General features: G+C 38.8%; 1 protein-coding gene across 1 annotated transcript in view; it reads left to right on the plus strand.

Moving 5' to 3' along the window:
* The first annotated feature begins 447 nt into the window (after positions 1 to 447).
* Positions 448 to 27,049, plus strand: part of dcaf15 (DDB1 and CUL4 associated factor 15) — a 33,009-nt gene continuing 6,407 nt past the window's right edge. The window contains exons 1-10 of the mRNA XM_062971491.1: positions 448 to 691; positions 7,136 to 7,233; positions 7,373 to 7,508; positions 9,941 to 10,047; positions 12,281 to 12,417; positions 13,216 to 13,386; positions 15,222 to 15,803; positions 18,590 to 18,681; positions 23,408 to 23,536; positions 26,453 to 26,538. Of these exons, the coding sequence (XP_062827561.1) occupies positions 563 to 691; positions 7,136 to 7,233; positions 7,373 to 7,508; positions 9,941 to 10,047; positions 12,281 to 12,417; positions 13,216 to 13,386; positions 15,222 to 15,803; positions 18,590 to 18,681; positions 23,408 to 23,536; positions 26,453 to 26,538 (1,667 nt within the window). The 5' untranslated portion in view covers positions 448 to 562. The remainder of the gene's footprint in view (positions 692 to 7,135; positions 7,234 to 7,372; positions 7,509 to 9,940; positions 10,048 to 12,280; positions 12,418 to 13,215; positions 13,387 to 15,221; positions 15,804 to 18,589; positions 18,682 to 23,407; positions 23,537 to 26,452; positions 26,539 to 27,049) is intronic.

Below are 27,049 nucleotides of genomic sequence, written 5' to 3' on the forward strand. Positions count from 1 at the left end.
ACCCCTTCCATACAGCTAAATACAATCACATACCGGTATTATCTGCTTTGAACTGGAATATATGCCAGTGTGGACTCAGATAACCCAGTTCAAAGCACATATTGTAGGATTTTCTGCCTTGACATTCTGGGTTATATAGCTGTGTAGAAGAGGCCTCAATCTCACTGTTGTCAAGGCAACGGACCCTATTCTTCCCTTATCCGCATTGAGGATGAAGAAGTCAAAAGCACCCAAAGAAGGCATCTGTTTGGTAACCAAGCAACTTCTAAACTGAAAGGCGTCCCCACCAATCAAAAGCTACCGAGAGCGCCTAGCATGCGCAAGCGGAGACTTCAAACCGTTGGAGCCTGTGTTGGCTTTTTGGCAGCGAGAGCGCGTTCTCGGCCGATTGACGGCGGATTCTAGCCAATCAAGGCGTGGAAGAGCGCGGCGGCTCGGGGCCGGGGGGCCCAATAGACGGCGGCTCGCGTGTAAGCGCCGGCCAATGAGAACGCGGCAGTGGGCGGTCGGCGGCGTGTGGGCGCTCGCGGAAAGCGGGAGGGCAAGACTGTGGTGAAGGAAAATGGCGCCGAGCTCGAAAACGGAGCGGGGCGGCGCCTCCTCCTCGGGAGGGAAGAGGGGCTCGGCGGAGTCCGGGCGCGGCGTCGGCGGGCGTCGGGAGCATGTGGTGAGGCAGCTGGAGCGCGTTAAGGTGAGACAGAGGCCGGAAGGCAACGGGGAGGCGAAAGGGTACTTTCCTGAGGGAGGGAACCGGCCGTTATTGGTTCTCCGCGGTCTATTATCTAAGGTTGGGCCTCAACAGCAAGCGAAGTACCTTGAGGAGGGGTTGTACAAGAGTACATTGGTTTACGCCGGCTGAGCATTCTTCATGCGGATTCAGGCGTGCAGTATTCGCATATACACAGCACCATCGACCCTTCCACACAGCACAGAATATCAAGACAGAAAATCCCAAAATATTTGCTTTCAACTGGGTTATCAGAGTCCACACTGCCATATATTCCTGTTCAAAGCAGAAAATGTGGAATTTTATTCAGCTGTGTGGAAGGGGCCTATGTCTTCTCATCTCTCCATAATGGGGGTGGGGTGGGAATTACACCACCTTTTGGCTCGGCTATCGGTATAAATAAATACACCCTATGAGCCCTTCAACACAGCCATATAACACAGAATATCAAAGCAGGTATTCCACATTATCTGCTTTGAACTGGATTATCTGAGTCTACACTGTGACATAATCCAGTTCAAAGCCGATAATTTGGGTTTTATATAGCTGTCTACAAGCTGCCTAAGGCAGATCTGGGCATCATGACATACTCCAAAATCATCCTCATGGGTGAGTGAAGGCGCATCTACACTGTTGGATTTGACACCACTTTAACTGACAGGGCTCCCTGTTATGGAATCCTGGGAGCTGTCCTTTTCCTTTATTTATTTTTTCTACCCTAGAATCAGAATTGGAGGATACCTCGTGGGCCATCCAGTCCAACCCCCTGCCAAGAAGCAGGAAAATCCCATTCAAAGCACAAATGGCCATCCAGCCTCTGTTTAAAAGCCTCCAAAGAAGGAGCCTCCACCACACTCTGGGGCAGAGAGTTCCACTGCTGAACAGCTCTCATAGTTAGGAAGTTCTTCCTAAAGTTCCCTTTATTATTATTATTTTTTCTATCCTGCTTTTCTCCCAAATCGGGGGTAAACAACATGTAAACAAAACATAAACATACATAAAACACCTGGAGGCCCAAAGGTTGCGAATCACTGCTTTAGGCTGTTGTCAAGTCTATTGTTGGAGGTCCAATGTAATTCGTATATTGCACACAAATCTGGCATTTGCAATGCTACTCTTCGCCTTTAGGAAAGTTTTTACTTGGTTCCTGAATTATAGCAAGGAGGGAGCCATTCTAACCTCTTTAGGTTAATTGTAACCTCTTAATTGTAATAATAATAATAATAATATTTTTCCAATTATATAGACATATATATAAAACATAAGTTGACCATTATTATGACTGTACACCCCCCTCTTTTATTCTCTTTCACCCCTGTGCTCCCCTTCTCCAGAGCCATCTCTTCTAAAGTCCCACCAAAAGTTCAGTTCATGTGGAGGTAAATTCCCATTTTTTTCCCCAATATTTTTCTAAAAATCTCCAGATACTTTCAAAGTCATTTTTTCCCCATAGTCCCTTCTTTACTTTTAAATTTGATGTTATCATTCAACATCATTCTCCATACTTCTTTATACCATTCATCAATTTGTATTGCCATTTCCCCTTTCCAATATTTTGCTATGAGTATTCTATCTACTCTTAATAACATGTCTATTACATTTTCCCGCTTATTTTTCCCTTTATCTCTTTTAACCGATAGCAATATTTCTGCCGGATTCCTTCTAATTTCTATATTCATAATAATTTCTATTTCCCTTTCAACCATTTCCCAAAAATCTTGTACATATTTATAATCCTACCACATATGCATATATGTTCCAGTTTCCTAACACCTTCTCCAACATTTTTCATAATGTTCATAATGTTTAGTTTTCTTGGTATTAAATACCACTTCCAAATTAATTTATAATAATTTTCTTTTATTCTAATTGACATGTTTTTAGCTGTCTTGCTTTCCATATCTCTTCCCATTATTTCTCAGTTATTTTTATTCCTACTTCCTCCTCCCATAATTCTCTTAATGTTAGTCTTCCCACCGAATCTTTAATTAATATTTTATATTTATACCTGTTGTTCCTTTTAATTGTTAGTATTTTCTCTTTTTAATAGGAGCTGAAGTTTTACAAGGTCATTAGCCTTTTCTGCCCAGGACTGCTGGGGCCTCACCAAACTATAAATGCCACAGCTTTTATTGTTATTATTATTGCTGTTAGTATGTTTTTTTTCAATTTTTATATTCATTAAACAAGTGATAATAATAATAATAATAATAATAATAATAATATTTCTTACCTGCAAATAGACACATTAAAATATACCTCCATAAAAGTTACACACCAGTACTTATCTCTACAAAATACATACTAAAACACACATACAGAGATCAAACAAAGGACACTTAAAATTCATGCATAAAGACTGCCTGGGTAGGCCTGCCGGAAGTTACATGGTTTTCTAAATGTGCTGTCAGAATTCTTCTGGCAGGTCGTTCCACAGTCGTCTGGGTGACGGTTGCCAGTCGGCTTCTGGCTAGGTGGAGCAGACGTCCTTCAGAAGACCAAAGTGTCCCAAATCATATAGGGCTTTAAAGGTCAAAACCAACACCTTATACTTTGCTCAGTTGATAATGCTCAGTGTGATATGCTCAGTTCTAGATGTTCCTGTAACAAATCTGGCTGCTGTATTTTGAACCAGCTGGAGTTTCCAAACTTGGTAGAAGGGTAGCCCAATGTAAAGTGCATTGCAGAAGTCCAACCTTGAGGTTACCACTACCATCTTCAGGTCCTCCAAGTCTAGGAATATTTGCGTGGACCAATACAATATTTCCTAACATCTATACAATATTCATGTTTGGTTATGCTGCAAGAAATGTTTCATTCAAAGATACAGTTGGAGCCCTAATTATTTTTATTGGGAATGTCAAATAACCAAACAAAATCACTAAACTATCAAGTATTATACTACATGATCATAGCAGCAAGAATAGTATACAGATAATTCTGGAAGAAGGCACACCTCCCAATAATAGAAGAATGGATAGTTAAAATCTTCAAAATAGCAGAAATGGACAAATTAGCAATGATGAACAAAAAAAAAACACTAGAAAACTTATCAAGGACTGGAAACCATTTCTAAACTATGTGAAAAAAGAAAAAAGTTTTTATAGAAGGCTTCATAATTTAACATGTTAGCATCTATTTAGGGAATTTATAAATAATAAATATCAGGCCAGAAGGAAGAATAGAAAAACAATGTAATAGGCAGGAAGAATGGAATTACCGTTATATGTGAATGTCTCCAACCCAGAGGATGGAAAGTCACTAAGTTGGGAGGGATAGGAGGAGGGGAAAGCATAACCAAACATAAATATTATTATTATTGAAGTGGTATCAAATGGCATTCTATAGTGTAGATCCACCCTGACATGGATAATTATTTTGCATAAATAATAACAAAAGCGTGTGGAAACCATGTAAGAATATATGAACCCCACTGTATTTAGATATCGCCTCTGCTCTATCTGACCTTTTATCCTGTCTTCTGAGATTAGTCACCCTTTAGAAGGTTTTCAGGAAAGGCACTAAAGGATGCACTATCCCATAATGTTGGCCCCCAGCATGTGATCGCATTTACGAATGGGGTTCTTGCACATCTAATGATGTTGGCATCGTGAAAATTGGCATTATTTATTTTGCTATAAATATATAGCACCAACAGTCTGACGAAGAAAGCTAAAGACCTTGTAAAACTGCAGCATTCCATTGCATTGAGCTACCACAGTTAAGGTAGTGTCAAACTGCATTAATCCTACTGTGTAAACACACCTTGAAATAGTGGCTCCTTTGATTTGTGATGCCTCAGTATGGACTAACTTTGTTTCATGAATAAATGTATCTAAACTACTGTATAAAATTACTTTCATTTATGTGAAATATAAATAGGTTTGTGTTTAGACTTGTGTCTCATCTCCAAGACATACGTGCAAATGCAGGCATTTTTATGACTGTTTTTATCGTTGCTTGATGTTTTTTATTGTTGATTGATCTGTTTACTGTTCTGTTTTTATATTGTTGTGTCCGGGCTTGGCCCCATGTAAGCTGCCCCGAGTCCCTTTGGGGAGATGAGGCGGGGTATAAGAATAAAATTATTATTATTATTATTATTAGTAGTAGTAGTAGTATTAAAAATCTGAAATTCCAATCACTTCCGGTTCAAGCATTTCACATAAGGGATACTCAGTCTGTACTTAAAAAAAAAGCATGGCTATAAACTAATGCATGAAGATGTGCCTGCCTGTCTGAGGGCAATGCTTTATGGATTTGATGCAGAAAGCTCTGAAAGGTGCCACAAGGCGCTTCAGTTTCCATGCTTCATCCTAAGACTGAATCTGGCACTGGAGCTGTTGTAGAGCTGCCTTTTCTCGTGGGAGGGAACTTGAGCCAAGCACGGTTGAAGAGCAAATGGCACAAAAAAGTGAGTGTGTGACACAAGCAAAGGTGGAAAATTGGTGGTTGTGATCATACAGGTTCAGTATCACTTATGAAATAATGAACAAAGTGTGTGTTCATTGAACCATCAGAAAGCAAAGTTGTCACTATCTCAGCCACCCATGTAGACAATTTTGGATTTTATTAAAAGGGATGCAATATTTGGTAAGGGTGTATGTATATTATGATACTAATAGAAATAGTTGAGTCAAAAGATGGGGTAATTGTCCCCCCAAGATGAACTGTGTGCAGATGGAGGGTGTGAAGACACAGCTTTAGTAATGTGTGAATGTCAATTTTACTGCAAAGTTCTAAGCTAAAAGTGAAAGAATGTTGTCCAGCCACCACATTCACTGCAGTTGGGGGTGCAGCACTTTTACAAAAGTGAATACTTAATAATGTCATAGTACTTGTCAAGGAATCTCCAGCACAACACATTGTATGACCTAGGGATTTCTTGGGGAAGAACATTTCAATCAAATTCACAGTAGTCAAATCCGCCAAAGTGGAGGGCTATAGTATATTCCCACTTCATGTAGCTAGGTTGCTGTTGGTAAAGTACAGTATATGTAAAATATTTTAAATACTGGGCTTGAATTACTGAGATCCATCAAGTGCAATTCATTCTTTAGCACTAAATCTACTAGGTGATTTTGACCATTCATTTTTCTCTCTCACCTTAATTCATCACAGTGGTTTGTTGAAAGAGTAGAAGGGGCAGATTCATGTTTAAGAGAAGATAATTAGCAAACACAGCATGTGCGGCAGTACAGCTACAGTATTGGGGAAATGAGTAGTACACCCATGAAGGAAGGAAGAACGTTCCTGTAGAAAAGATGGAGAAACAGTGAGATGATAATATAGTGGTTGGGGATAGACTGAGAAGGGGTATATAGTAGTTTTATATACTGATGCTCATTGAGAATTCTTGTTCCAAAAGGCAAGATATAAATTGAGGGAGGGAAGGGGTTGCCATGGGTTAAAATTTGGTCTCCATTTTTACACACTTTTTTACACAATAATTCATTTTTTAATACTGTTGTGGGTGAGGTAACTTAAAGCCTTTTAAGTCCTCTGTCATGCCAAGTCTGTCACAAGGACACAAGAATTTCCTTTCTGGAACAAACTAAGTATACCTAGCCAAGCATTTTTGTTCTATAGCCAGATGTTTCTGGCTCATAAGTGAATTATCTCCATTCTCTCTAGAGATATCTATTGTGTATATGTGAACATTCTTAGTCATTGATCAGACCTGTTCTCCATAAACTTACCATAATGTACCTATCTATTATTTTTATGTATCTATATTTCATGAGAGGGTGGACTTCTGCAAAAAGCAGTGGTGACCTCCGTGTTGAGTTTTTCTCATCAAATCTAGAGTGTTTCTTTTGTTGTCCACTTGCAATCAAACTGCTGTTATGGAATGGGTGAGAAAACATTTACTGTGTGCTGGGTTTTCATAATTAAGTGAATTTGAACAATAAAATGAACAGCAGATTGGTATGTTTGTCTTTGAGGAAGAAAAGATCCAGCAAAATTTTTAAATCATACAGCCTTGGAAAGAATTTTCACTATTGAATGAAATAAAAGCTTTAGCTGGTATGAAGCAGGAAAACAATTTCCTGAGGGCTCTTTACTTCTCCAGTTGCTGCCACCATGATTAATGTGGTCCATTTCTTATTCATCCTTTGAATTATTTGTGTTCCTTTGTGTTTGGCTGAAAACTTGAGTGAGAAGACGATATTTGAATGAACAGAAAGTTTGTCTGGTTTGCATAGGGAAGCCTACAGTTGACTGGCACCAATAGTCACAGGAAGAGCCAACCTGTTGCTTGCCACTATCCTCGTCTCAGTAATTTCCATGTGATGAGTACTATTTCCACTTTACTCCACTTTGTGATACTTCGTATATAAGAGCTGATTTTTTTTATATTAGAGCTGGTTAAAAGAATCTGTCTTATTGATTCAATACATCTTGCAGATCAGTGGACAGCTCTCACCTCGTCTGTTCCGTAAGCTGCCACCAAGGGTTTGTGTGTCTTTGAAGAGCATTGTTGATGAACATTTCCTATGTGCAGGGTAAGGTTCTCGTGTGTTCTTCATTGATTAATCTGCCATGGGGCACTTTCCTGGGTGTAAAAGGATTAATTTCATCTGTGGCTTGTGAGAATCCTGTAACCAGAAATTAGATTATTATTATTATTACTGTGTTTTGCAGACACATATTCCTTGGCTTCTCTAAATGTGGAAGATATGTCCTGTCCTACACGAGCAGCAGTGGTGATGATGACTTTTCTTTCTATATCTACCATCTCTACTGGTGGGAATTCAATGTTCACAGCAAATTAAAAATGGTAAATATGAAGTAATAACTCTTGCAACAGTAAAATTGTGGAAAGTGAATTGACTTGCAGAATTAAGAACAACTTTTCATGTTTTGGTGAAATTCTATAGAAGCAGATGTGGGCTTAAGCAATAAACTACCTTATCTTTACAGTAGAAGGCCATGGGTGTGATCTTCATGCAAGAGTGCAGGTGTAATCCCTTCAAGTAGATGGTACTTTATTTTTGTGACATTAGTTAATTGTAAGGATTTTATTTCCATGTGCAGTTGAGGCCCAGGTGACAGTTATTTCCAGTATAAAATATTTTGCTCTTTTGTCTTCATGGTAAAAAAAAATTTCTTCATGTCAGGAGCAACCGGAGTTGCTTCTGGAGTGAGAGAATTGGCCGTCTGCAAGGACGTTGCCGAGGGGATGCCCGGATGTTTTGATGTTTTACCATCCTTGTGGGAGGCTTCTCTCATGTCCCCGCATGGAGCTGGAGCTGATAGAGGGAGCTCATCCACGCTCTCCTCGGGTGGGATTCGAACCTGGCAGCTTTCTGGTCAGCAACCCAACCTTCAAGTCACGAGGCTTTAGTCCACTAGGACACCATGGTAATTAAAATACATTCTGTCAGTGCAGCCACAAATTCAAGCAACCACATCTCAGCTTTTTAAACTCCAAGAAGTAACACCTTGATTTAATTGTATGCCAAGCACTACACTGATATGTATACATACCATGCTGTAGCCTCCCACCGTTTCACAGATTTTCAGGCACTCTCCAGCACTCATTTGAATTAATAACCACCATGTATAATGGGACTTCAGCATCCACAGATTTTGGTATCCATGGGAACATGGTTCTGGAACCAAACTCTAGCAGACACCAAAGGGCCACTGTTCTATCAGACATGTGAAAGCTGCAGTTTAACAATCTCACTAAAAAAGGACTTCAGGTTTCCAAAAACAAGTGCCTTTAAAACCAACTATTGTTTGAAGTGGTTGTCACATTTTTTATGTAATGCTGATTGTAAAGCATCTACAGTAGAGTCTCACTTATCCAACACTCACTTATCCAACGTTCTGGATTATCCAATACATTTTTGTAGTCAATGTTTTCAATATATCATGATATTTTGCTTGTAATGATTTGAAAATAGTACCATATTTTGTAAAAAAAAATCCATGACTCCTTTGCCTCTACTCGAGCATCCTCCCACCCTAGTAAATCAGGAACCTCTCACTTACTCTCACTGGGTATAATAGAAGGAAGCATGAGCATGAACTCTCCTGATTGTGTGGGAAGATCTGGGAGCTGCCAAATGCACCCTGTCATGCTACCAACACTGGCTAAAAGTAGGGAGCTGATGATGCACTGCTTGGGAGTCCCCTCCTCAGTAAATAAAGACAATGGCAGCCCTACTGTTGTTGCTGGAATTGACATGTTTGCAGCCAAATGCTCTGAGAGAAGTCTGTGCCAGCTCAAGCTCCTCCACTGCATAACATGTGTACATTTTCTCAAAAATAATAGACTGAATTGGTTGCTAATTATTTTGGATCACACCACTGGATATAGTCAATTGTCTACTGGATCTGCACTCACGAGTATTAATCCTTAAACTCCCTTTTGAAAAAGCTGTGTTGACTTTTCTTTACCAGAATATGGCCCTCTATATATATTTCTGATAATTGGATCTTTAGTAAAACTTTTTTCTAGTTTACTTTGTGCTTTAATCAAAGTAGGGCTCGTTGAATCTAAACTGGTAATATTGTATTTGAGAAGAGTTGTATACACACAACTACATATTTGGTGTATATTTCATTTTTCAAAATTTTATTTTACATAAAATAACCCAGTTGTAAGTAAAGTGTTTGCCTTCAGAGGATGCTATAAACTGCCAGCAAGGTGGCTTATGCTTGGATCTTTCCACACAATGTTTCATTATGACCAGACAGTATTAGTCTTTCTTTGGGAAATTCAGTCTTCTTTAGATGTTAATATAAATCAAATACATTTATAATAGCAGTGAACTGGGATGTTGTTCACATGAGGCACACATTATTTTCTCTCTGAACTTATCTTTCCGGTTATATAATAATAAACTTGAGCAGCTGGGTATCCTTTGGCCCTTGGCCGCTGCAACAGGATTGTAGATCATGTTTACACTGCGACAATTTCTACTTTTTATAGCAACGTCTTGTTTCCTTTCCTCTAACTCTGGCCTTGAGTATATAGCATTGTATATTTAGGTCAGAAACTCAATGTGAAAGCAGATTAAGGTGAGCCTTATTATGTAGGTTCATTGAATCAAATAGTGTCACAAGCATCAGCTGCTAGAACAGGCTGTGTTGGAGTATTACTTTTTCTGAGTTCTTTGTTGTTTTATTGCTTCTCCTGTTATCTCTCTTTTAAATACTAGCTATGTTCTACCAAGTACCAGTATGTTGTTGCTATTTTAGGTTCGCCAGGTTCGGTTGTTCCAAGATGAAGAAATCTACAGTGACCTTTACCTGACAGTGTGCGAGTGGCCCAGTGATTCCTCCAAGGTCATTGTCTTTGGTTTCAAGTAGGTTTTCCTTGAATCCGTGAGTTTTGAGACTAAGACTAGAATGTGCTACTTGGATATTCCATGTTTCTCTGAGAAGCAGTCACCCACTAAATTTGCTTGGGGCATTCTGGGCTATTTTATTTTGTATTTTGCTAGAAATTGTAAATGTATAAGCAGGCGAATTATACTCCCACATTTTAAACCACATGCATGACTTTTGACATCATATATCAGGCTAATGAAGCACTTCCCTTATTCTGCCCTCTAATGAAATAAGCTTATGATGAAAAAGATTAATGAAATGAAATTTTATTTAGGAGCTTCTTCCTTTACAGCTATTATTTACAGTTTTTATATTCCGCCCTTCTCACCCTGAAGGGGACTCAGGGCGGATCACATTACACATATAAGGCAAACATTCAGTGCCCCAACACAGAACAAAGACAGAGACAAACGCAGGCTCCGAGCTGGTCTCGAACTCATGACCTCTTGGTCAGACTGATTTGCTAGTTCACTTAAGTGAAATTGTTCAGGGAAGAGCTCTATCTTTGTGATGAAGTACAGTGTTCCCTCACTTATTGTGGGGGTTACGTTCCAGGGCCACCTACAATAAGTGAAAATCTGCGAAGTAGAGGCATTATATTTATTTCAATAGTTGTACGTTATATTAGTAGTTAGGTGGCCTTTCTCCCCTTCACATGCCTTCTTGGGACTCTCCTCTCTGGCGCCTGCCCGTTTCCCTTTTGCACATGCGCCTCCCTCTCGTCGGCATCCAGAGTGGTCCGGCTGGATGCCGATGAGAGGGAGGGCGCATGCACAAAAGGTAAACTGGCAAGCACCACCGCTCAGAAAAAAAACACAAAACAGCGAGGGAGAGAAAAGCAAAACACAAAGTAGTGAGGGAACACTGTAATGCAGAAGTCCCAGTTCAGTCCTTGACATCTTCTAGTAGGACTTGGAAAGGAACCTGTCTAAGATCCACTGCTGCATATTGCTGGAGTCTTCCTTCATATGAAAAGCTTGGGACCAGAAGTGTTTGGATTTTTTTTTTGTTGAAATACCAGTGTAAGCATACTACTTACGTTTCATATACAGGCAGTCCCCAAATTACAAACAACTCAGTTAAGAACGGGGGTGAGACAACAGGAAGTGAGAGCAATCTACACCTCAGAAGGAAAATTCTTCTGAAAGATGTACCTTTTCCGACTTAAAGTCAAATTCAAGTTTAGAACAAACTTGCAGAAACTGCAGAACCAATAATAATAATAATAATAATAATAATAATAATAATAATAATAATAATAGTAGTAGTAGTAGTAGTAGTAGTATTTTTTACCCACCTCTCCCCATGGCTCAATCCCACCATTATCTTGTTTGGAACTTGAAGACCGCTTGTACATATAGCCTAAAGGTTATTTTATATACAATATTTTTAATAATAATTTTGTGTTTGATTCAAAGTTTGTTTATATTGGCCCTTCAAAAAGCAAAAATGTAATACTCTCAGCCACCCATATGGACAATTCAAGATTTAATTTAATTTCAAATAAGCAATGCTCAATCTGTATCTTCTGTTCATATCTAATAACAGTTTTGGTTCCTCTGAATTGGACCATGATTCAGTAATAATCCATGTTCATCTATGTGATTGAGATCTATAAAGATCAGTGGTAAACTGACAGCATAAACCAATGAGTGGTATTAAAATACTGCTGTTTGTTATCCAAAAGGTTATTGGATGTGGCTTATTTTCAGTTAGGTGAAGTTAGGATCATACAGCTCTGGTAACTTGTTAAGTGTATTCCATTTGAAGGTTGGGAGCTCCTGGTGGTGCAGCGGATTAAACCACTGAGCTGCTGAACTTGCTGACCCAAAGGTCAGCGATTCAAATCCAGGGAGTGGGGTGAGCTCCTGCTGTTAGCCCCAGCTTCTGCCAACCTAGCAGTTCGAAAACATGCAAATGTGTGTAGATCAATAGGTACCGCTTCTGCGGGACGGTAATGGCACTCCATGCAGTCATGCCAGCCACATGACCTTGGAGGTGTCTACGGATAATGCCAGCTCTTTGGCTTAGAAATGGAGATGAGCACCAACCCCCAGAGTCGGACACAACTAGACTTAATGTCAGCGGAAAACTTTTACCTTTACCTATCTGAAGGTTATGCTGAAAGGTTGCTGACATTCTTGTAACCTGTTCTGAGCAGACACAGTGGAAATAGAAATTATTTTTACCACTTCTTTCCTGGTTTAGTACTCGTTCAGCCAATGGCCTGCTCATGAACATGATGATGAGTGATGAAAACCATCGAGATATCTACATTAGTACAGTTGCCATGCCTCCTCTTACGCACTGCCCCAACTGCAGGGATATGGCCATTGCACATCCAGGTGAGTGAGCTATGATATTGATGGCTATTTTTTTGGCAGGGTGCTCTGAATAATAGAAGCATCCAAAAGGTAACTAGTTTATCATCAGGATATTCTGCTTATTATTTTCTCAAAATACTTCATTTTGTTCTTTTTGTATAGAACATACTATATGTTCTTTTTAATGGCCCCAGTGTTGAATGCAAGGCTTTCAGGGTGTATAATCAATTTGTTAAAAGCCACAGTGTTGCTGTGTAACTTTGGAAATGGGCCTGGTTTAAGGCTCAAAACATTTATCATATATACTGGTGTATGTCATATATAAATGGAGGGCAGGTTTTGGTGCCAAAATTATGCAGCATTATTTGATATATGTATTAATCAAGGGTCATTCCATGTAAAAGGGAAAGCACCAGTGGCTTTTGCTATTTTCCTGCCAGTGGCATTGCGGCAGAGAGAATAAAGGAGATGAGTGCTGCTTTTAAGTTTTCCCAGGATGGACTAAGCTCTTGCATTTTGCCATTTTACTCAGATAAGGGGGTGATTCTTTTTTTGATAAGAGTTAATGCACAGTACTTATACTGACCCAGGGATTTTTGGATTAATATTTTGACTAAAATGTCTAGTCTTATACATAAGACTGAGTAATTCTAGAAAAGGGTCTTATTATTTTCACCTAAGTCCCACAATGACTCTTTTGGGAGAAAGATCAATCTCCTGAAAAGTGTTTTATAAAGAGGAACTCCTGATGCTCAACCAATCACTGTGTTCACTTTGCCTTTCCTGGTTCTGATGTATTTTTTTGCGCACATTGCACAGGTGACCCCAGTGCCAAGTGCTTGCAGCATGGCTTCATGCTGCATACGAAATACCAGGTGGTGTACCCATTCCCCACATTCCAACCAGCATTCCAACTTAAGAAGGACCAAGTAGTGCTGCTTAACACCAGCTACTCTTTAGTGGCCTGTGCTGTTTCTGTGCATACATCAGGTAAGAGATTGTGGGACTGTGTGAGCAATATGATGCTTCATTAATTCTTTTCTCTTTAGATAGCCTGGCCAATACTATGCAAGATTTCCAGTTGCTACTGATTGATACGGTTTTAAAGTGTGCATTCTTTGGTTGTCCTAAAAAACAAGAGCATTCATAAATAGGAAATTAGCTTCATAAAAAAAGTATTACCACATTTTAAAATAGCTGTGCTTGTGCTCTTTATGGCCCCTTAGCTATGTTTGTCAGAACCTTAACACAGATATTTTCAGCCTTTCTCACTGAAGATTTTTTTACGTGTAATCTACGCAGATTTTATTTTTATTTATTTATTACAGTATTTCTACCTTGCTCTTCTCATCCAATAAGGGAACTCGGGTGGCTTACAGATATGAAACACACATATACACATAGATACACACCTTCTCATTGTACATGTACAGAGCTTGCATTTGTTCCAAAGCAGTGTATCCAAAAATGCATTGGTCCTGAAAAGCATCTGTTATGAAGATCTCTGATGGGATGGTGATAAGAGAAAGACTGCATCATTTGCAAGATCAATTTGAGAGGATTGAATTACTTAATTGGTTACTTAAATGAGAGGAACTAATTGGAGTGCACTTAGACTTGATTAGAAAGGGAGCTGAACATGCTCCTTGGTGACCTCAGCCATTAACATTTTAGCTTCTATCAAGATTTTTTATATTAGTTAATTTATTTATTTTGATTTAAAAAAATCACATTTGCAGCATTTATAAATTTTCTACATTTGTACCCTCCCCTTCTCATCCCGAAGGGGCTCAGGACGTCCTCACAACAGGCAACCATTTGATGCCAATACATACAATTATAAATAACAATTAAAATCAAAAAGTTAAAACATCAGTTATTGAAACATAAATTAAAATTATGTAAGATCAAAATCATAGTCCAAGGTCTGCCAATTGTCAGTTATATAAAATCACTCACTATTGTATTGTTGCATTCACTGCTTGAATGCTTGGTCCCACAGCCATGTTTTAAGGTTTTTTCCCTGAAGGACAGGAGGGAGGGGCTGACTTGATTTCATTGGGGAGGGAGTTCCACAGATGAGTGGCCACCACTGAGAAGGCCCTGTCTCTTGTTCCCATCAGTCATGCTTGCGAGGGAGGTGGAACTGAGAGCAGGGCCTCCCCCGATGATCTTAACCTCTGAAATGGTTCATAGAGGCAGATATGTTTGAGCAGCTTAGCTGGGCCATCTAGGTCAGTATAATCTTACCACCAGATCTTTAGATGCTTGGGACAATATGCAAATTGTTTGTGCAATGTGTACATCCTGGCTCTGGGCTAAGCTAATTTCTGTGCTTGCATGATGATGAAATGTCTTTTTTCATAGTTGTGAAACCTGCATAAACAAAAGACAGGCTTGAAGATTGGAGGGGTGGGCCTATGCTGGTCTGAGGCAAGGAATCTTAAATTTAACAATAACCTTCCTACATCTTAACACTACAATTGATCTCTTGCTATAGAATGCAAGCAGATTACATTAACCAAATAACAATTTGATTTATACCTTGTCTTCCTCCCTAAGGGGACTCAAGGTGGCTAACAGTCACACCCTTAGATCAATTTTATTAAAAGCAAATACAAAAATAAAAAAGTAAACAGTATTAAGTGTTTTTAGTTTAAAATGCAGTTAAAATACAATAAATACAATTGAAATGCCTTTTAAAACATCCCCCCTCCAAAATCCCACCTGCAGTCTTAGCTTTTAGTAGTAATTGTAAAATTTTGGCAGATTTGTTGCAAAATTTGTTCTGTATTCAGACTTCTGGGTCTTTTGTTTCTTTGCAGATGAGAACAACTTCTACCAAATCCTTTATGACCAGAGTCGGCAGTCCTGGTCTCCTGCTGGAGAAGGCAGCCATGCAACTCCTGTGTCTCAAACCCCTGTGGGCTCTGAGAAAGTGTCGGACAAAGACAGCTGCCCTTCACGGAGTGGAGCTGCATTGCAGCCATCGTCTATTGCTGTGCCTTCACAGGACATAGAAAACCATGACTCGCCCGCTGTGGCTATGGCTAAGGAATTTGTAGCGGACATCTTCCGGAGGGCCAAGGAAGCCAAAGGCACCACCCCCATGGAAGTGGAGTCAGGCAGTGGGCTTGAGTGCCTTATTGACTCAGGTGGCCCCCAAGGCCAGGGCACATTCACTTATTGGGATCTTGGGAAGACTTTGGGAACTTGCTTGCATGGAGGTGGCACCCGCAGCTCCACATCTTCTGCGACAGATAGCCTTTCAGATGTGGGGGGGTCTCCCAAAAACTCTCCCAGCGTTCACTCTGAACTGGAAAGCCAGGCTGCTGAGCCAGGCTATGTGAACTATACCAAATTGCGTTATGTCTTGGAGCCCAATGACTCCTCTGAGGCTGAGGAAGGTGAGTATGACTTAAACTAAAGCTCAACGTATGGGGAAGGAAAGTAAAGGATTAGATCGTCTAGAATCAGGGCATTCAAATATCAAATGGACTGAATCTCTGTAGCTCTTTTGGTGGAAAATTATCTTTCCAATGGAATGCCACAGTATGAGACCCACATTGCTTAGTTTAGACCAGGGGTCCCCAAACTAAGGCCCAGGGGCCGGATGCGGCCCATCGAAGCTATTTATCCGGCCCCCACAGCACAAGGGCAGAAGGGGGTTGGGCTAAATGACCCAAGGGGTCTTTTCTTCTCTTACAACTCTTATTATTATTATTATTATTATTATTATTATTATTATTAACATTGAGGCTGGGTGGCCATCTGTCAGGGGTGCTTTGCTTGTGCTTTCGGTGCACAAAGGCAGAAAGGGATTGGACTCAATGGCCCAAGGGGTCTCTTCCAACCCTTATTATTATTATTGTTATTGTTATTAACATTGAGGCTGGGTGGCCATCTGTCAGGGGTGGTTTGCTTGTGCTTTCGGTGCACAAAGGCAGAAAGGGATTGGACTCAATGGCCCAAGGGGTCTCTTCCAACCCTTATTATTATTATTATTATTATTATTATTATTATTATTATTATTATTAACATTGAGGCTGGGTGGCCATCTGTCAGGGGTGCTTTGCTTGTGCTTTCAGTGCACAAAGGAAGAAAGGGATTGGACTCAATGGCCCAAAGGGTTTCTTCCTACCCTCTTTTTATTATTATTGTTGTTGTTGTTATTATTATTATTAATAATTATTATTGCTCAGTGGCAAACTATAGTCCGGTCCTCCAATGGTCCGAAGGATCATGAACTGGCTCCCTGTTTAAAAAGTTTGGGGACCCCTGGTTTAGACTTTCTGTGTGTTCAAGGGAACAGTTTGTCTTCAGCCTTAGGAATGTTTTGTATATTATCTCATTTTATAGCTAGAATGAATGCTTTCCTTCCTGTGTCACTTCATACTTTGGGGGAGTTGTGTGTTTGGTCTCCCTTTTTCAGTCAAGATTGAGAATCAGTTTAGCACTATGATGTGACTACATGAGGAGCCCCCCCTTGGAAATATTGTGTATAGCATAAGGATTTAAACGTTCTTTTCATCTTCTGTGATGTGTAACAATGAAGTGATTCATGTTGAGGTGTGAATCCTAGCTGACTTAGACTTAAATAGAACAAGTAGTACTGTTGTTCTAGTGTAGCAGCTAATAGACCTACTGGGGATTTAAAATTGGTCCTGTTCTTGGAACTCAATTCCATGTTTATGTGCATATTTTATTTTTACTTTTTAACAGCCATCATCACACAAGCATCATCAGCATTCTGAGGATGCTGACTGATATAACTTTTTTGGGGAAGTTTTAGGGAGTAATTTGGTCTGATTACATAGGGACACACAGTAAAATTTCTCTCAACTCTCTGAGGGCTTTTCCAGATAGACACTATATCTCAGGATTTGATCCCAGATTTTCTGCTTTAAACTGGATTATATGAGTCCACACTGTCAAATAATCTTAATCTGGGATAAACAGAAAACCTGGGATCAGATCCTGGAATATAAGGCCTGTCTGGAAGGCCCTGAGTTACATGTTAGCATTTAGTTTCCTTCATATGGGACTGACCAATTATTTAGGGCCTCGCTGGTCAGTTCAGTTGCTGCTGCAGTTCTTGACTTCCTTTCCTGAAACAGCACACTTCAGTTTGCATTACTGGTCACTGCTTTAGTCTCAAATCCTTGGGATTGAGCCCTATACCTGGTGTTTCCCAGGTGAACCAGATATCTCCCATATTTAGGTAATTGTATAACTCTTAGAAATCAGAATGGAAGTTAATTTTGAGTGGTAATATTTGCTGGGGCTATTTTAGTAGTCACAATGGTAGAAAGGTATAAAGATATACAGATTTGTATAACTGATTTTCCTTATCCCCAGCAAGCTTTGCTTCTGAGATGTGTTTAACATGTGTTGTGAGGGCTGATATGCTCTCTGTAGCATTGAACAATAACATCTGAGAGATCATAGAAGACTTAACACTGTAACTCAGTTGCTTCTCAGGGTGAATTCACAGAATACATTCTTTTAATATTAGACCTAGATGTCTTTTCAGTATAACTCGACTGATATAGGGAAACATGGGTTTGGTTCCTCTCCATCTATAAAACTTGCCAGATGGCTTTCCCCGTTGCTTTTGGTCTTGCTTCACTCTTAATGTACCCATGATATGAGATGACAAGATTATGAAACACTTGGTTACCCTGAACTCTTATGCGGAATTATGGGGTATATATTGAAATGATTGTTGATAACGATAGACAAAAGAAGTATCTATTGAAATCAAGTTGCAATGTGCGAAATATTTTAAAAGGTATTTCAAGCCATTAAAAGAATGCATTGTTGCAGTTGGAATTGAGCTTCACATGATAGGACATTGCAAAACAAGAGGCAAAAGTTAAGAGTTCATATCTGTGAAATGCAAGAAGTAAGTTTGTAAAGAAGGGAAAGGCCCACCTGTGGCTACTGGGTTTGGGTTAGGGTTTAGGTTAGCTTTGGGTTGTCAAATAAGTTTAAAAAAACATTTTAAAAAGATTCCACTTGATTATCTTGTTCCAGGAGATTCGTTTCTTTTGGTTATAGTTCTCTTGTTGTTTTGAAAGTCTTCATTTTTCCTAATATTAAGCTGCCTCTAAGTAGTTTTATCTTCAAAATAGTTTCTTTGGTACTTTGTGCACTTACCCTTTACTTGGCCTTTCTCTATGTGTCCTTTAAGAGTATGAAGATGACAAGATCTCCTTGCCATTTGTTGTGACAGACCTCCGAGGAAGGAATTTGAAGTTGTTGAAGGAGAAGGCTGTTTGTCAGGTAACTTTTGCAGACTTCCTTTTATTGAAAGAAGAGTGGTAGCTTTCTAAGTCAGAGAATAGTATTAAAAGGAATGTTATTGACTTTGAAGTCCTTAAAAATTATACGTCCTAACCGCCCTCGGTTGGCATGCTTTATAGTTGAAGACAATTTATAAACGATGGATTTAAAACAAGCTTTTCATATGTACTGACATGTTTCTTGTCTGCATTTTAGTGTTCTGTTCATTGAATTTAGCTTCCATTGTATGACTTGCTTTTATCTTACGTTTAAGTGCCAATTATTTTCTGTAATTTTTACTTCTTGAACATATAATCCCTGTTTGATGTGATAAGCATACAGTAGAGTCTCACTTATCCAACACTCGCTTATCCAACGTTCTGGATTATCCAACGCATTTTTGTAGTCAATGTTTTCAATGCATTGTGATATTTTGGTGCTAAATTCGTAAATACAGTAATTACTACATAGCATTACTGCGTATTGAACTACTTTTTCTGTCCAATTTGTTGTATAACATGATGTTTTGGTGCTTCATTTGTAAAATCATAACCTAATTTGATGTTTAATAGGCTTTTCCTTAATGCCTCCTTATTATCCAACATATTCGGTTATCCAACATTCTGCCGGCCCGTTTATGTTGGATAAGTGAGACTCTACTGTACTTGAAAGGGTCAAATACCCTTCACGTGTGCAGGGAAGGCAAATATCCTGGGAACAGTATTTTTTACCTTTGTGTTGATGACTTGGTTTTTTTCTTCCTATGCCTAGGAAGAAGCTTGTTCACCTCTGTCACACAATTATAGTTATATCTTTTTATCTAGTAGAATGCATGTTTCACTCTTGTTATTCTTCCAGCTGTTAAGAGTCCTCCTTTGTCCTTTTCCCTGATGCTTTGTGTTTCTTTCTCTTTTGCTTCAGTCTTTCCCTGTCTATGGGTGTATCCACACTGCAAAATTAATACAGTTTGTTACTATTTTATATGTCATGGCTCTGCTATGGACTTCTGTGATTTGTAGTGCTCTTCAGCAGAGGTTAAAGACCTTGCTAAACCATAGCTGCCATCGCCCATAGCCATGAGCCATGGCAGATAAATCAGTTTCAAACTGCATTAATTCTACAGTGTAGGTGCACCTTAAGATGCTGTTTTTGAAGCACTCTGAGGAGACTATAAAAATAAAACAGTCAGGTGGTTGTGATCCAATACATTAGGGTCATGGAAAAAACATTCAGTGATTGGTTCAGACCTCAACAAATAGAATTAAAGCATTCTCTGACTGTATCTCAGTGCTGATTAAAACCAGTATCTCTCTTTGGCAACCTTTGTGGTCCATCAAAGCCCTCCCCTGCTTGTTCTAGTCAATTATTTGTGGTCTCAGAATGACCTTGGACAGCTGAAATACTTGTACTTCCCAGCAATAGCATTTCTTTTCTGATTGCTATTTGAAAGCATTCCAGCCTCCTGTCTACTCAAAAAGTGGGCAGACCCAGACAGCCAAGGCTTTTGCATTTGTAACAGATGCCCCTTGACATGGTCCTATATTGAGGTAGTCTCATGGCAGATCTACTGTTACACGTATGTCTGTGTTCCTTAAACAGTAAAAAATTAGACATTTCTTCAAAGGGCAGCCTAGCCACCACTCATTGAGAGGGGCCTGGCTTTGTAGCAAGGTTCTCTAATCCAAAGGACATCTTAGTTGAAGTCAAGAATAACAACAAACTATAACTTCCTTGAATAAAAAGAAATGAAATAGCTCTAGAAAAACGTACTATGCCTTTTGTTCCAGTATAGACTACAATTATAGAAATTTCAAAATAACCTGGTTTCTCATACATGCAAATCTAGTCATTAGCAGCCTTGGAAATACTCTCAGAATGTAAACAGAGCAGTAATTTCCTTTATGTCTTTGAAAGCGGAGCTTCAAACCTTTGGCTTCTCAAGAACATTTAGCTTCATTAGCTTAAAAATTATTAAGAATTCTAAAGAACAGATTCATTTTCCCCTCACCTCTGTTTCATATATACATCTTGAGAGAAGTCACTTACAGCAAGTATGTCAGCAGAAGGGCAGTAAAGCCATAAAAATTCTCAGGACACTTCCCCATCTTTTTAGTTCTCCTAAAAAGGGAGACTGAAAGGGCACCCTGGTTGTGACATACATATTTTGAATGGAAACCATCCAGATGATCAGGGAGGGATCTGCACGAAGGTGAGTACCAGTCTACATGCCCTTAGGTGTTCGGTCCCAAAGAAATGCCTATAATTTTCATACAAGAGCCAAACAGGGCTGAATTTGACCCCAAGGTGTTTTAAGCTTATTCTCTAAATAGTTGCCCATCTTATAATATAGGGAGTTTAGATATACTTGCATTTGTTTATTTTGTATCTGTATGATCTTGCAACAGAAGAGAGCTTTCTTTTATAGATCACAAAAATGTACTGCCCTTCTCTGAGGCCTTTCATTCTCCTTCAGAAAAGCGTAAGTTGGATGTAGTCAGGGCCTTCAGAGTTTAGACAGGCAGTTCAGTTCTGGTGGTTGGACTCCCTTTTTAGACATACATTAGATATTAGACATACATATTTTGGCAGCAGTGTCATTTGGCATGTGGGTGCTATAGCATGTGTATCTGTGTTCTTACAACTTAATGTCAATGGACATCTGTATTGAAGGTTATTTAGGCTGTGCACATCTGAAGGGAACATTGGTCACTTACCATTCAGTGTGTAGAAGGGATCCATACCACCCTATTCTCAAGGCTGAGTCCTTAAGATAATTGACTTACTCACTGCCCTTACCTCTGGCTCTACTATGTTCTATAGGGGTTGGCATCACTTTTTTCAACTTGTCTTCCATATCTGTTCTGTATTAATCTCTTCACATATCTGCCTACTTATAAAAGTATAGTTTTGGAAGCTTGGCTTAAAATCCGTTAACTGTTGACCCTGAAACCTTCATTATCCTCATTCTGTGAGCACATGCTCCTCTTACTCTTCCCAGCTGGTTAATATGTCTACAACCAAAAATATATCCAATAAAACATTTCATTTTGTAACTAAAGAAAAATATCATACAGTATAGGAGGTTAGAATATACATTGAAAGCATATCATAAGAGTATATACTGTAACATAAGGCAGTGGTCTTTGGAATAAGACAGAGTCCTTAGTGTTAACAATGATTTGTCAGACTCTGGGCTCATGGTATCAAATTCTGAATAATAGATACAACAATCTCTTGGCTCATATTTTAAGTTGTTCAGTCTTGATATAGAATAAGTCATTCTGTATAATTCATACGGAATCATGGGTTCATTTTTAAGATAGTAAATACAAATGTCTTATTTTCTTTAATATGTTTTACTAAATTTCAATACAGATAAGGCTGCTTGTATAAAGACTGTCTTCTGCTGTTGATTTCTTGTATTTAAACCCAACAGTGGTTGGGTTTTTAATCCATTCTGAATTAAATTCTTCACAAATTGGAGAAGACTTGGGAAATAGACCACAGAGCAGTTTTGAAATAGTTAAAAAAATAATTTTGACTTCTAAGTATAATTGAAACGTCCCCAAGACCTCATGAAACCTTTTGTGAGACCTTAAAGTGGACCTCTTGGAAATTGGGTGTTCTTTATGGAAAGTTATACATCCTGTAGTTAGGAATCAGTGATAGCATATTGATGAATATCCTAAAATGACAGTTCCAACTTCAAGCTCTTTGAGAGTTATTATCTGTTCCTGTCTCTCAAAATCTGAACTGATAGAATTATTTCAAAAAGGCATGTTGTATTGTCCTCCAGTGGCTGCACTGTAAGAACTTAATTATTAATTTGTGTGTGTACTTCACAATATGGACACATAAAACAATATAAATGGTTTTAAAATTCCCGGAGTGTAGAAAACCGGGGCACTGGAGAGAATCCAGTGCAAAAACATTCCCAAAGTGTATTTTTTGGTTGGTCTGTCCACCATTGCTATGATTCAAAGGTGTATTGCAAATTGGTCATTAATAACTTCTGTTGCACTTTATTCTACTCCTTTAGTTGGAAATATTTCCTATGTTTACCTCATCCCAAGCTCCTTACCAATGATAATAGTCTCAGTTTACTTCTTTCTCTAGTTCACATTCCTCACTGTATGCACTTTCTCTGGCCCAGTTCATTTTTATGGGCTTCCTCAGGTTTTTTTTTTTTATCAAACCATGTTTTATTTTTAATGTGATTTTATTATGTTTGATCTGTTTTTATATTGATGTTTTATTACAATGTTTGTAACCACCTAGGCTTGGCCCTGTATAAGCTGCCCCGAGTCCATTTGGGGAGATGGAGGCGGGGTATAAAAATAAAGTTGTTGCTGTTGTTGTTGTTATTATTACCACCGAGGCTGTTGTTTTTTTAGTTTGTGGCAGTTTCTAATAGTGGTTAGCATGAGCTTGAACACTGTGATCTCTCCATTGCCTGTGTTTTGTAGGGCTCAGGGGATTTGCAGTTCCACAATGTATGGAAGGTTGCTTGATTCCTAACTCAATGAACTGAATTTTATAGACAGAGCAGAGCCGACCTGTTTGGTCAATATGGGGAGAGGGGACTGTGGAGTGCTACCTAAAAAGTTTTGGTGGTTTGTAAGTAGGGACCTGTGCTGTGTCCTGTAAACCCCCCAATTAAGAGTCATCATGTGAATGAGGATCAAGGGAACTGGTGAAGCAGATACGTTTCTTCTTCCTTTTCTAGGGACAATACTTAACAGTAGAGCAGCTGACTCTGGACTTTGAATATGTCATTAATGAGGTGATCCGGAACGATGCTTCATGGTCCAAGCAGTTCTGCTCCTTCAGTGACTATGATATCGTCATCTTGGAGGTAAGCACAGGGTGGGCACAGAATCAGACTACCAGCCTCATGTGAAGGCAAATGGGGTCATATCTTGCCTTTAAGGAACCTTGTGGCTTCCTGGCTGACAGCAAGGTAAAAATAACTATCTCCTTTGAGAGCTGAGAAATAACTTCACGTGATAATTTTTTTGGTTCTGAACAGCTTTGGTTCACATTTTGAGACAAAGCTTAAAACATTTCTTTTAAATAAAATAGCTGAACTATTTTGGTTGGCATGCATTGCTGCAGTAATGTCATCAGAGCCTCTGGCACTAACCTGAAATAGTACTTTGACATCCTTCTATGATGAAATAAAGGTGGGAATGATTAGGAGCCATTATTTTCATTTTATTGACTAGTTTGCATGGGAAATATTTCCCTTGGTTACTGTTTTTTGAGACTTGGACCTTCATGGCAGTGGTATTGATGTACAGTGTTCCCTCACTTATCACGGGGGTTCGTTCCAGGACCACCGGGGAAAAGTGAAAATCCGCAAAGTAGGGACACTATATTTGTTTACAATCTCATTGGCAAGTAGCATCTCTGTCCCCTCCTTACGTCTCAAGCACGCGCATGCCTTATGAGGCAAAAACAAAGCCACTTCAGCCTCCTTTTCTCTCCCTTCGGTTTCTCCTTCCTTCCTTCCTTAGGCTTCTCCTTAGGAAGGAAGTAAAAAGAGGGATTTAAAATATTTTATGATTTATACTATTATTTAAGTGTTTATTAAAAAACCGCGAAACAGTGAGGGCATGAAAAGCAAACTGCAAAGTAGTGAGGGAACACTATATGCATTTGCAAGATCTTGAAGATCAGGTTCAAATTAGTTTTCCCCTGAAGAAGGCGGTATGAATATGTGGCTTAAATGGTCTGGGCTGATTTTGGAATAAAACCTTACGTACATTTTGAGATGTGTTCTTTCGTTAACATCAGATATCAGTTGATGTTTCTAATATTTTCTAGAAACATCAGCTTATGCTTATGTAGTGTACATTTTATGTGTGTGGAGTGCTTTTGTGAGCCGCCCCGAGGCTCTTCGGGGAGATGGTGGTGGAATATAAAGTTTTATTATTATTTTATCATGTATCAGTACTTGAACATAAACGATGGTGGGTTTTCAGTCATTTTGATACGAAATAGGTAGGAGACAAGCTGTAAGTGTGTAGTAAGGGTAAGAAAGGAAGGTCTTTTCTTTTATAACCATCAACCCCATTTTTAATTTTGAAATACAGTAGAGTCTCACTTTTCCAACATAAACGGGCCAGCAGAATGTTGGATAAGCGAATATGTTGGATAATAAGGAGGGATTAAGGAAAAGCCTATTAAACATCAAATTAGGTTATGATTTTACAAATTAAGCACCAAAACAGCATGTTATACAACAAATTTGACAGAAAAAGTAGTTCAATACTCAGTAATGCTATGTGGTAATTACTGTATTTACAAATTTAGCACCAAAATATCATGATGTTTTGAAAACATTGACTACAAAAATGCATTGGATAATCCAGAACGTTGGATAAGTGAATGTTGGATAAGTGAGATTCTACTGCAGGGGACCCCAAACTTTTTAAGCCGAGGGCTGGTCCACAATCCTTCAGACTGTTGAGGGGCCAGATTATCATTTGTTAAAAAAAACCCAATTCCGATGCACACTGCACATGTCTTATTTGTAGTGCAAAAACAACAACAATAACAACAAAAATGAAAGAACAATACAATATTTAAAAATAAAAATAATTTTAACCAACATACATTGATCAGGATTTCAATGGGAAGTGTGGTCCTGCTTCTGGCCAATGAGATAGTCAAGTTAATTAGGATTGTTGTTGTTGTTGTTGTTGTTGTGTGCCTTCAAGTCATTTCAGACTTTGGGCGAGCCTAAGTCTAAAATTTATTTATTTATTATTTATTTATTTACTGCATTTATTTACTACATTTGTATCACACCCTTCTGACCCCAAAGGGGACTCAGAGTGGCTTACAAATTATATGTACATACAATATATTATATTATTAGCATAGCACAATATTAGCATTATATATTACTATATTGAACTATACCACTATACTGTAATATTATTAGTAATATTATATGTAATATAGAACATATAATTAATATTATTATATGGTATTATTATTAGTGTTATGTTGTATTACATTATAATATTATTATCAATATTATATGTATATACAATATATTATATTATAAAACTGAGGGCGGGGGCCAGGTAAATGACCTCGGAGGGCCGCATCCGGCCCCCGGGCCTTAGTTTGGGGACCCCTGTTCTACTGTATGTACATGACTTCCTTCTGCTGATTACTTCTCATTTTGTAAGAGGTATATTTGCCAGTTTGGAAGTGGTACTGTTTTTCAGATTTCAGCTTTAGCAGAGAAGCAAGAGAGACTAAAATCTCTCAATGCTCAAAAAACCTCCTCCTTCTTCAGCCTTAAAGCTTGATTTCTCCTTAGCCATGAGTGGGTAGAGTCATGAGCTTTTCTAGCAGATCTACCAAGTCTAGCTTGTGAACTTCAATCTGCATTTAGCAGTGAATTTTAACCTGTGTTTTAACTCTGTTTATCTTGAATTTTGATAGTGTTTATCACTTTGTTTTAACGTTGTTATACCCAATCTTGGGCCACAAGGAGAGGCAGGTAATAAATGGTTGATGATGGTGATGAGTGATTGTGGAGGGAAGGAGAATTCAGCCCTAAGTATCTTCTGCAGAGACAGTGTAGCACTCTCAAGCTCAATGGTTTAGCTATTGGTTCTGCTACCTAAGTAATGCTTTGAACATACTGTAGAAGCAGCAGAATAAAACAAGCACAATTTATTCAACACTCAGTGTTCTGGCCAGTTAATTCTGAATTTCTAGAATCCAGCAGCTGCCTTTCCCTTCTTTCTAGGTGTGTCCAGAAACCAACCAGGTTATTATCAACATTGGACTCTTGCTGCTGGCTTTCCCTTCCCCACATGAAGAGGGACAGCTCAGGTGAGTCCTGCCCATTACTAGAGTTGGTTGGGTTTATGTTCATCCCCCCTCTTACTGATTGCTTGTCATATGTGCCTCTTCTGATAAGACTTTGGGATAAAACGTGATAAGTTGTTGAGACAGAAGGGAACAGAATAGCATGGACACAGAGGGGATACATTTTCCAAGAGGAATTATAGTTCCACAGATAAACAGTTGAAATAAGCCTTGGGAGCCAGTGTAGTATAATGGCTCAAACGCTAACAGTTCTACTGATTGCAAGATTCTTGAGTGGATAACAGGAAACCATGTTAACTTGAGCTCATTAGAAGAAAGATTTAAATAAAAATATGTAATTTGCTACTTGGCCAAGCAGCTACTAGTAGAAACCTCCATGATGGTAGAATAGACTACTGACAGTCTAAGTTACAAATAAGATTGGTTCTGCAAATTTGCTCTCAAGTTGAATTTGTATGTAAGTCAAAACAGGTATATTTAAAAGTGTACATCCAGTTATTTATTCATACACACA

The sequence above is a fragment of the Anolis carolinensis genome, chromosome 2, assembly GCF_035594765.1.
Source record: "Anolis carolinensis isolate JA03-04 chromosome 2, rAnoCar3.1.pri, whole genome shotgun sequence".
Lineage (NCBI taxonomy): Eukaryota > Metazoa > Chordata > Lepidosauria > Squamata > Dactyloidae > Anolis > Anolis carolinensis.